Source organism: Plectrocnemia conspersa, unplaced genomic scaffold (assembly GCF_051122295.1).
Source record: "Plectrocnemia conspersa isolate PC_06_02 unplaced genomic scaffold, ASM5112229v1 ptg000010l, whole genome shotgun sequence".
Taxonomy (NCBI): Eukaryota; Metazoa; Arthropoda; class Insecta; order Trichoptera; family Polycentropodidae; genus Plectrocnemia; species Plectrocnemia conspersa.
Genome location: NW_028277174.1, coordinates 20927506 through 20939542, shown reverse-complemented (window position 1 = coordinate 20939542; position 12037 = coordinate 20927506). Strand labels below are relative to the sequence as shown.

General features: G+C 35.1%; 1 protein-coding gene across 9 annotated transcripts in view; it reads left to right on the top strand.

Annotated features, from left to right (window-relative positions):
* Positions 1 to 12037, top strand: part of pum (pumilio) — a 138163-nt gene that overhangs the window by 4798 nt on the left and 121328 nt on the right. For 6 of the 9 annotated variants that reach the window (XM_088195797.1, XM_088195795.1, XM_088195796.1 and 3 more), the window contains exon 3: positions 3318 to 3704. In XM_088195797.1, the coding sequence (XP_088051923.1) occupies positions 3318 to 3704 (387 nt within the window). Of the gene's footprint in view, positions 1 to 3317; positions 3705 to 6418; positions 6502 to 12037 lie in introns of those variants that run through there. The other 3 variants (XM_088195800.1, XM_088195799.1, XM_088195798.1) reach the window with 1 other exon arrangement.

Below are 12037 nucleotides of genomic sequence, written 5' to 3'. Positions count from 1 at the left end.
TCATCCTTTGATTTGCGCAGTTAAAACAATTTTTTTACCCTTTCAAGGCAAAATAATGTTGGAATGCCACTAGTTATTTTTTTAATAATGGGAGTGATAAAAATGCGATTGGTATAATTTTTTTCTTTTGCAAAAAAATGCAGATGCGTCAAAACACCGTTGATTATATTGCTCAAAAATATATTCAATTTTATATAGAGTTATGCGTATTTTCATTTTATGGAACCAATTTTCCATTTTTGTGTATGTTTTAGACCTAAATTTACCCGAAATTTCTGTGCAAATCGAGGGATATGTATATTGTGATTCTGTAGTTATTTAAACATGACCAATCATGAATGAAATAGATAATTGTAGTGAAGAGCCATAGTTTTATATTGGAATGAATTTGTTTTGTGTGTAGAGATTGTGTTATCGATTATAGTGAAACTAATAGCGTTGTGGTAAATTTTAATGAAGACGTTCTATTAATAGCGATATATTTCTATTGTACTTTTTTAATATAATGATATTATAGGTTAAATATTTACACCGATGAAAGAGTCGAGTCAAAAATACCAGAATAATGACAAGTCAATCGATTTTTGTATATTGTTTTCTAAGATAATGAAAATATATTTTTGCAAGAATATTTTCTTGCGCAAAATTATGGAACCCTAAAACGCACAAGATCCAATTTCAAGTTTATATTGAAGGGTTGTCAGAACCTCTTAAATATATTTTTAATATGTCACTGCAATCTTAATCTTTTACTGATACATGGTGACGTATGCTCGCCATTCCTTCGGTCAATTTAATTTTACAGGTATATAATAGGTGTACCAGAAAAGAATGTCGTTTTTTTTGTTATCACTTTTAAGTGGTCAGTTGTGCTTCATCAGTTGAACTTTTACAACGTTTTCTGTGTTGTTTCTCTGACTACGTATACCTGGAGTGTATTAGGACTTTTAAACAAAAAAAATTACAACCCTATATACAATGGAGAGCTTTGTAACGAATGACAAATTTATTCGAAATTTTATGCTTTTATCATTTCATGAAGAAAAAAAGTGCAACACGTGTTACAAAAAATATTTGTGATTTACTGGGAGATATTTTGAATGTTCGTAAATGCCAGAGGTGGTTTAAACAATTTAAATCCGGCAATTTTGATCTAAAAAATAACCCTGGAAGTGGTCGACCTGTTAAAGTGGATAGCGGTGTTTTAACTGAGCTGATTCACCAAAATCCATCTTCAACGATTCAAGAACTCGCGGAGCAACTCTGATGTTCATGGTCAAGCGAGCAAGAGCATATCAAAAAAATCAGCAAGACGCGGAAACAAGGAAAATGGATACCTCATGAATTAAGTGAAAAATCTAGGTGAGCGTCTAAACGCGTGCACTGAGTTATTGGAATTAAATACCAAAACTCCATTTCTACAACATCTTGTAACTGGTGACGAAAAATGGGTGTTGTATTCAAACCAAGGACGCAAGAAACAATGGCTTTCAAAGGGCCAGGTACCAAAACCCACCCCTAAGCCCGGGCTCTCTGCAAAAAAAGTTATTTTGTCTGTTTTGTCGAACTGCAAGGGAATAATTTATTTTGAAACATTAAAACCCGGACAGACAATTAACGCTCAAATGCATAGTGATCAACTAGAGCGTTTAGATGCAGAAATAAATAAAAAAAGACCTGCACTGGCTAATCGTTAAATGCACAAAATTGTTTTATTAAAAAAACGACATTCTTTTCCGGTACACCTAATATAATCACAGGCTTTGGTGGACCAGAATGTTTTCATCAATATCATTCTACGTTCCACAGTTTTCATCAATATCATTCTACGTTCTCTAACCTTTTATAAGTAAAATAGTGGTTTTCAAACTTTTGACTGCGTACCATTAAAATAAAAAATAGTACATACCTCTGAATATATACATATATTGGTAAAAAAAATCAAATTTATCCAAAATATTTGCAATTGCAGCTGTAAATTTTTCGTTTATTTTATGGTTTACAATTATTGTGTAATTATCACTTGGCGCACCCCTAAGTAAGTCGATTCGCATACTCCTTGGGGTAATAGAGCCCCATTGATCTAAAATAATAAATTTTAAGGGTACCACATGGGGTCCAAATTGGGCATCTATTGTTTCTAAGAAAACATTTATTTTTTCTCTTTAGGCATGTTCGTGAATAAGAAAATCCCCAATGTTACGGGTGTCACTCACAATCTGGACAGTAGGAATAAAAAAGTAAAGAATTAACCTTGAAGATCTGACTAAAAAAATATATAGGAGTAATATTCAACTAGTCAAAGATATCTTTTGCAAACATAAAAATTAAGATAAATTATAATCGAAAGTGTTTCCATATAATTTGTTCATTTATATATTGAGGTTCACAAATCCGTTGAACCTCAATATATAAATTACTTATTTTTATTCACTATTCATGTGCTGTTTTTTCACCTATTCTGACCCAAATAAAGATTTTAAATTGGCAACTGTAAATAGTATAATAACTTCCTGATTTGAGAGCAACAATCTTTACTTTGAGAGATGAATCTTAACTAGGCATTAATAAAATCGGCTGTTTTCTTTTTAATCTTAAACTAAGATTGTTTTGATCATGAACTACCTTATTTTTTTTAACATAGCAATTTCCTTTTGTTTTATTGCGTGAAGTGAAGGTGTGGAAACTTCTACATATTGTACATTTGTTTTCAGAGAAAAGCTTAAAATTTATTGCTCTAACTAGAAATTCAGTCACATCAGATATATTTCGTATGCTGGTCTAAAAATAAAAAAAGGTCATGCAATGAAAAATGTAGATTGAAATGACGATAACCTTGCCAAGCTAAAGTATTGATGTTACCCATGATGCTCTTGACACATTTTTATATATAATATTTATTTTTAAATAGCTTGATTCATATTAAAACTTAATTGTTGAATCATAACTATTGTTTACCGTCAGAAAATTATCTGATAAAGAAACTCACTAAATTACTGGTTTATAACCAACAAGTAAAAAACGAGGGTAGTAAAATATTCCGAATGTATTATTAACTCGTACTTTCAGTAACAATTCTCGGTTAGCTTTCCTTATACAATTTTGTATGTATCTTGACCGGTATATTTTACATGATTCGGGTTAGGCTTTCGCTGGTATATATATTTGTATGCACTGACCGATTCGACTAGATGGTGAAATATAAACACTTTCAAACATCTGGCGGAATAAGCAAGACCTCCTTTACAGATCATATCACGTTTTAGAACCTAAATAATATCATACGGATTGTCTAATTTTATAATTTTCATTTTTAGAATCACGACAAATGGAAATACGCACCACCGCCCACCGTTAACAACGCTCCCACAGCTCAATTGAATCAGATGAATCAGATCAAGTCGGCGACCGCCCAGCAGAATCAACAGATGATGCTGGCGGCGCACGGCGCGCACCTCTCGTCGGGTCTGGTTCCGCCCCATCCGGGTATCGTACTGCCCGGTCATCACCATCCCCAGGGGTTGTACGATATACACCAGCAGCTGCAGCAACAACAGCAGCAGGTGAACGGCGCGAATAAGGGCGCCGAACACCTCATGTACCATCATATGGGGCAGCCCGGCGTGCTCGCCGGACCTGCTCAGTACGTGCAGAACCAAAACCAACTAGGTTTGAAGCACGTCGTAGGAATACACGGTAGTCCGGTGAGTACTTTTGATTTATTTTTTAGAAATTATTAACTCAACCTTTGTGTCTTGTTTGAAATATTCGAATCAATCTGGAATCTTTCGGTTTTGTAACTTATAAAAGAGTACATTGTGTAAATGTTTTAACTGTTCGAGTGACCTGAAGGGTTTTTTGCTTTCGTTTAAGATTCGAGGGGTTTTTTGATTACACTATTCTGTCAAAATTTTGAAGAAGTAAGAGATTTAGTGAATGTGGTTTTCTGACCAATTTTTAAATCTTGTCTTTAAAAATTCTAAAAAAGTAGTTAGCTCTATAATTAGAATTTAACAGGAGATTATGAAACGCCTTGAAAGTTGTATGTATTAGGATATTAAGCGAGAGGCAATTTTTGATTCCCTCTTCCCCGTCGTTACCCTCGATAATCGGGAATTCACTTCCAAAATCCTTGCATATTGTTCATATACTTCAGTCGACTGAATTCATGAAAATATTCCTTTTCGAATTTTTGCTTTTTTAATCGGCGGTTTATTTAATATTCTGCAATGGCTTAATTTTCTTTTTATATCCTTCATTCTGGCTTTCACTATCTATTTTTACATTCAGTGTTGCCTGGCAATGCTTTGATAATGAGATACGTTTGTTGTAATTACTCGAGACATTATGACACATGCATATTTTTCAAATGAAAAAATCTATGTTTGCGCAAATAGTGATTCCAATCTAAATATTTGAGTATGCATATTCGTAGTAATTTTTAATAAAATATTTTGTATGTGACTTAGTTTATTTTCCAAGAGTGTAATTACTCGGATTCTTATGTGGAAGAAGAGACCTCGTAACTTAATAGTAATTCAACATCTTCCGAATTACAACTTGAAATGCAAGACACGAATTTATCTCTTGTGTAGATCAAAAATGGGTTTGTTCAAATAAATTGAAAAATATTTTAGATTTTTTATAATATAAGTGTAATGTTTCAAACACTTGTCAATAATTATGCCAACATCAACCGCTGCTGAGTGGACGTCTTAACCAACAGGAACAATCAATACAAAGTTAAGAGCCGATCTAAAATACAAAAAGTTCAATATGTTATTTTTAAAATTGCTATAAATGTCTAGATTATAGTAAATTAGCTCGGTTTCTTATAATTTTTTAATATACTTGGGCCCTACAAGTCCAACCTAATGGGCGGGCACCCAGATTTTGATGGCCGGATGAGCGGGACCCGTCCTCGTAGTACTACATATTTATCAAGAGTTTCATTAGTATTTCTCTAGCGCACGAGAAGACGTTCTCGCATTGCTTTGCATTGTGTTTCATCCTTGTTTCAACACCACCCCCCCTGATCTTCGAGGGATGATTATGTTGCCTCAGTCGCAGCCTTGGCCCTCGGTTCAACACTTTTATACAAAATATTTTAAATATATGATAAAATAGTAGGATTATTTCAAGTAGAATAAAAAAAACACGTAACTAAATTTGTAAAAAATAAATGGCAGCAAATTAAATGGTAAAAATTTAAATCAACTTTGGGTCAGAATAAAAATATAGGATGATCAGAATTAAAATAACGAATGGGACGATATTGTGAATTAAAAAAAAGTATTTTAATATTTATAAATATATGATAATGGGCAATAAATTACTTATTATAGAAATATATTATAAAATATCTCGCTCGCACCAAAACTGTTGACAGGTTAGGTGCGAGCGAGTGAGCTTTAGAACCTTGAACCCCGTGAATAGTTCTCAATGAATGTATTTAATAACACGTAGGACGCGAAGGTATTTAGAGCGATGAATGAAGCAGGAATAACGACAGCGCAGCGGCAGATAGCACGTTTGGCTTGTTGTGTTGACATCTAACAATATTGCGAGCCCAACCAAACAAGTTGACCATAAAACACCTTAATAATAAATACTGACAAAAAATGATTTTGACCATCTAATAATATTTATTCTGGACGTTTATATTCTGACCTTTAATATAAATTATGATCACAACCATATTAAAATTCTGTGTAAAAATAAATATATACATATATGATACCATTATTTCGACCTCATTTGAAATATTATGGAACTTGATTTTTTTTTTAAATATTTCGAATCTTGGTGTGATTATTATTTTTAGACCATTTTAATAATTATCTTTTTTGTCTTAAAATATTGTGTCAGTTAGTTATTAATTATTAGGTTAAATAGATATATTTTTAATAAAGAATGATATGCGATGCTAGACATAAAAAATAATTCTGTAAAATTTGAGTATTAAATATTTTGGTACAAAAATGACATTTATTGTATAAGTATGTACATAATAAATAAATAGATTTGTTTTAGTATTGTTGCTACGACATAATTGGAGCTTTACTGACCTTTTGTCATAAAGGTAATCAACATTTATAATTATTAACTGACCATTTAATTTGCTGCTATATAAAATAAGGTTGTACAATATCTTAAATGTCAACGAAGCACTTTGGCATATTTTAATATATTTAAAAATCCTACTTCTACAAAGTCGCGGAAAATATTCTCGTCTTTGCAATTTAAAGTTTGGTTTTGCTAAATAACGGAAAAAGTATTTCGAATCGGACAAAGTTTTGAATGGCAGATGAGCACATTTGCTAGTTAAGTCGTCCGCGGTCGGGCGGCGCTACGATCGGCCTCGCTCGCCGTCGGTAAAGCAGTTTGCCGCTCGGTACTCGCCGCATCCGCGGGCGGCAGTCCCCCCGCGGCGGCGGCCTCATGAAGCCGCTCAGTGAGTTGTTCTTCACGCCGGATGTCAAGGACGCGGGACCCGACATGGTAACGTCCGCAACAGGTCGCTCGCGACTCCCGGATCGCCGGGGCCTCCGCCCCGCGCTCGCGTCACTCCGCCCCCTCGCATTCGGTCGAGAGCGGGGCCCCGCCGGCGATCGCTGCTGCCGCGGCGCCGGCGTCTGCGTCGTTTCGCTCTCGTCCGACGGAAATAGACGCGGCTCTTTGTTCGGGCGGGCGGGCGGTGACCCGCGAGGGTGCGGAGCCAGCCGACGCCCTCCGGCCGTTGGGGAAGGTCGCGCCATCCGGCGCCGACGTCGCCGAATATCGATTCCCGTCGGATCTCCTTCGTTTGTTTGCAAACAGTGCGTGTGCGTCCTGGAAGCTCGCCAGCCAGCGACCGGTTCATTGATGCCGAAAGCTCTGCCGCCGCGCTGTCGTTCCGTCGTTACGTTTGCGGCGTCGCCGGCAGCGAGCCGGTTTCTATCTGTTGCGCTCTTCGCCGCCTCCGCCGCCGCTTTCCAAATCGCCAGCCGCGATGCTCCCGCTGGCGGCGAACAGGTGGCGGCGAAGACGCTCGTTCCCTCCGATCGGATTCTTATTAGATCTTATAAGATTGTCTAATAGTTAGGTGAGAGACGAATAGCAATGGATTCTAAAGCTGAACGCAATGAAAAGCTTTTTTAATCTTACAGTAAATGGTTCAAAAATAGTGAATTCCGAACCTCTGGATCTTCACAATATAGAAGCAACAAGTTCCTTTTAAAATGTTAAATTACACTTAAAAACGACTCTTCGTTGAAAATGGTCATCATATAAACGACATTCTTTCCTGTGCAACTAACGCGTTCTAAACAACCAACGTTCTTGGCATCTTATTTATATTGCTCAGTATATATAACTTTGTTATGTAATATGCGAATTACACATAAAATCATTTAAACATTTTCATCGAATTTTGAAGAATAAATTCTATTTCCATACTTTCCGAACTGATTTTTGTCTCTAAACGCGCACGCTCTGCGTTGCGATTCCGAACACTTTTGTGTATTAAAATCTGATACATAATTGATAAATGAATTTCAGTTTTCAAGCGTTTCGAATAAAATAATGTACTCAATCAAAGCCATTTTTACTTCAAATGTCTTATTTTTTCCCCTTATTCATTGCCAAATTATCAGTGTCATATTTTAAAATAGTTTCAATATGATGCAGGCGCTCACGATGGTTGATAGATTGATATCCATCTCAAAGTCAATGTCTTCGGCGTATTAGCGTCAGTGGTAGACGGACGCCCTGATCTCTCTTTGTTGGCTATCGATAAATTTCCATGCCGGATTGCCGGAAACACCGATTGATTCTAAATAATATGTGCAAAGTAATCTTCCCCTACACGCAGTCATGAGTTGGAACAGATGTTATGTTGGTTGGTTTCAAGAACAAATAAAAAACGTCAACTCGATAAAAAATACACTACTTATGCATCAACCTAATATATGAACGTTGGGAATATTAACGTTCCGTGATAATCGACTTCAATTTTCTTAAAACACTTGAGAATATTATGAGTGAAATAACATCAACCCTCTGCCAGTTAGGTATTTTAAGAAGTGTAAATAAAGGGTTTCAATACGGCGAAGCTCGTTTATTACCGTAATCGCAATCTAATTTTAATATTAAAAAATGCTAGGTATAGGAAAGTCTCCGATATTTCCTTAAATAATGTATCGCGTACAAATCCAGTTGCAATTATTTACAAAAGTTACTCGGAACGTTATACTTCAATGTATATACTAGGGAATTTGCTTATTATTGTGTTACTCTGTGATTTAAAGAATATTTTTACGAAATAAAAAACGACACCTTGTTCAGTCCGCCATAATATTTTACAAGCTTCGTATTATGCAAATGACTACCGTAAAAACGTCAAAAGCATGCCACTTCACATGTTATTAATTAGTAATAGATTCTAATAAGAATATAGCGGCAAATTTTTCCTCACCTCGAAGAGTCATCCTCAATTCCATAATTGATTTTTACTGTGTAATAAATTACATACAACATTTTATACAAATATATTATTTAGAAGCGTTGGGTAACATAATCGCAAGGTGTGAGAGGCGAATAGCAATTGATTCTAACAATTAGTGTAATGATACATCCATTCTCTTGTGTCTGGACTTTTTACCGTGAGGGAAATATTTCGTAAGAGTAGTCCCGTGTAGTAAAAAAACATTTACATAAATGGCGTTCTTTAAAACCTATTGGTTATAAATTATATTACACATAAGCATTTATAATTATTAATATAGATGTTACCGATTCCCATTCACGTGGTTAAATACTTACTTGTAGGTATTCATTATATGGGATTGACATTTACCCAGTTACTACAGATTTAACCCGTTATAACGCATTGGGCTTACGCCTGCCAGTTTACAATGTAAGATTAAAAAAACTTATAATGACCTAATTATGTTAACAAATACGTCACTGTATGCGGCGAGATAAAAATAGATTTTTAAAATAACCTATGCGGTAAATGGTTACATCGTATCTTCAAAAATCTATTTTTATTTAATTACTAAAAATTATATTGATGTTTTAGAATACGCTACATGTAGGATTTTTATTGAAACCTATTTAAAATGCAAATTATTTTCTCAAGAAATCGTGCTTCATTTATTATCTATTATCGTATACTGCCGCGAGTAATTTGACCGCGTAGATAGATATTTTATTTTCAATATATGTACTTTATCATAACTTTTCATTTTATTTATATAAAATGTCACTTTATTTAACCACTCATTTCTAGAAATTCTAGGATTTTTTAAAAGGCGATAATTTCATTCAGTAAAATATTAATTTGTCTCCAAATTTCTCTCTTAAAATCTCCCGATATAAATCAATTTTAGGATTTCACTCATTAATAACAAAATAAATCTCAAAGTAACGGTCCAGGTCGATGATATGTAGCGGAAGGTCCAGTAGATAGAAGTCGAAAATTGACGAGGGATGGAAGGGGAGGAGTGGGTGAATTTATTTCACGGTGTACACGGTGAAACGCACATAGTAAAATAACCGTGAATCACATTCCCTGTATGCACGGTTCTTGTGTGCAATCAGCGTACCCTAAAACTACCATCCGTTAAAACGCTAATCTATATATATGGACGAACATTTGTAGCCTATTCAGTGGCACAAGATCAAATTTTGTCACTTATCTTCATTTCGTTGATATTGTGTTATATGCTAAAAACAACTTTTGCTGCACAAATCACTGTTTCTTTTCATTAGTGACTATATCCATAAAATATTTAAATAACATTAACTTGACACTTAATCTGCCTGATTTTTGTCTTGACTGGACTTGTACATTTTATGATCTGGTAACCACATAATACATATTACTCGCGCTGAACTTGCATCTTTATAAGAAATGCATTGGAATATTTAAATTTTTTTACTCATCAGTTCTCGACTTATTTGCAACTTTATGACTAAAAATTATTAAATTTTATATTATGATCCATGTAATATTTTTACCTTCTTTTATTTATACAAGGTATTTCAACGACGTACTTGAGGCACTCGCTTCTTCCCAAGAGAGAGTACATCGGTGTCCTTTAAAAACACTAGAAAAGTTAATTAGGAACACTCCACGAGTGTTTCTTTTTTTCGAAAACCATCCAACCAACCCCAAAGCGGGTCGGAATGTTTATACTCTACTGCGCTAGAGGGATACTTCTGGTCGATCTAATATACGAGTTCCCAAACGCATTTTTCAAAACTTGTATCGTATTGGAAACCCGTAATAATCGTGGGTGCGCTCTCTGTACCTTCCGGTGACGAGCAATCTTTGAAATATAACGAGCTCATTAGAAACGCTCGCTTACGTTTTCGGTTACCGCCGCGCCGAGTCAGGATATTATTTTATAATCAGGACTACGCATGCCAGACCGAATATTATGTTACGCGTCGGAATGGGAATTTGTCCGATACGAAACCCTCCCCGTGTTTCGGATAAATTCGCGTGTCGCAAATTGCGTTTGAAATCTTGCGTCGGCTAATTTTACCTCTTTGGATTATCTTCCGTAGCTTCGCTTCGAGATGTAAATAATAACGTTCCCACTTAATTTCGGATTCGATCGTTACGCGCTCGACATAGAGAACGCGTGCTCGAGTCGTATAACAGGTTTTCGTGTTCTTATGAGAATACTCGACGAAGGTTTTCGGTTTGTTTATTTTATCGCAAAAATGCCGTGAAAGTAAAACTTTTTCGACGAAAGCGCTCATCTCCCTTTGTGTAACTGGTTTTAAATTGTCTCCGTTTTGAAGGAAAGCCACTATGGAATTGCTCTTGTAGCGCTGGTGATTTTGCAATCATAATTAAGATATCCGAGTAGTTTGAGCGTATCGACGAGCAATAATAATCACCTTCGCATATAGTCTATCATAGATCAAGAGGATTGGCCGGCACGCGTATTAATTTATTCAGTGTGGCGTTTCTCAAACTGCAGCCTTCAAGTATCTTTCATAGAATCCCCGATACTTTCAAAACTTTATTTTTTTAAACACGGCAAAAATAAACAAATCTTAGGTGTTCCTTCGTGTTATTTTATATAGAATTTAAGAAAGGCCTATCTTGTGTATAATTGGGGTGCTTTTATATTAACAATAAAAAAAGTTATAGCAATTTTATTTTGCTTAGAGATATCGCTTCGTAGTAATAGGAAGGGTGCACAAACGTCTATTTTGACTAATTCGTTATTTCTTGGCATTTGGGCTTATCACGCGAATCGCTGCATTATTATGCTTATGGCACACGACATGATCGATTATTTAAGAATCCGTTCAATTTCTTATCTTATAATATAATAAATAAACGTTAACATTTGTATATGCATAGTTATCACATGGTCAACTTGAGTCTCTTCTAATTGTAAGAAACTTAACACAAGTAGCACCTGTATGATAAACTAAAATCTACGAATCAATTACATACGGTTAAAAATGTGTATTTTATCTAGATATATTTAAAACATTGGTTATCGATATGTTATGAATTTTCGAATATACGATGAGACGTTAAGCAACACTACATTTCAAATATAGTTCTCGTTGCTCTATTGCCTATTGATCTCCATTAGAATTTTAATTCCAGTTTTTTGCGTAAAACAATGCAACACCGTAGTACCGAATTTAATGTGTTTATTTAAAACTATCTAGGTTCGAGCTAACCATAACGTGGTTCTGGCTGGTAAAAGAGTCGTCTGAAAAATAAATTTTAATAGACCGCGTATTTTTCTGCCCTAACCTTTATGGATGTGGCCCGTCACCGCATGAATCGGTATACAAAATTTTCGTATGCGGCCCACCACCGGTTAATCGTTATACTGAAAGTTGTTGCGTGCGTTTTTCAGTTATTTTATGTGACAGAATATATATATATATATATATATTATTCGCAGACGACCCTTTCCTATTTAGGTCATCAACCAGAACCAATTAAATATTTTCGGATCTTTTTTCTATTATTTAATTTCGGACAGGAATGGCCTTTTACATACGCCGAGATGTT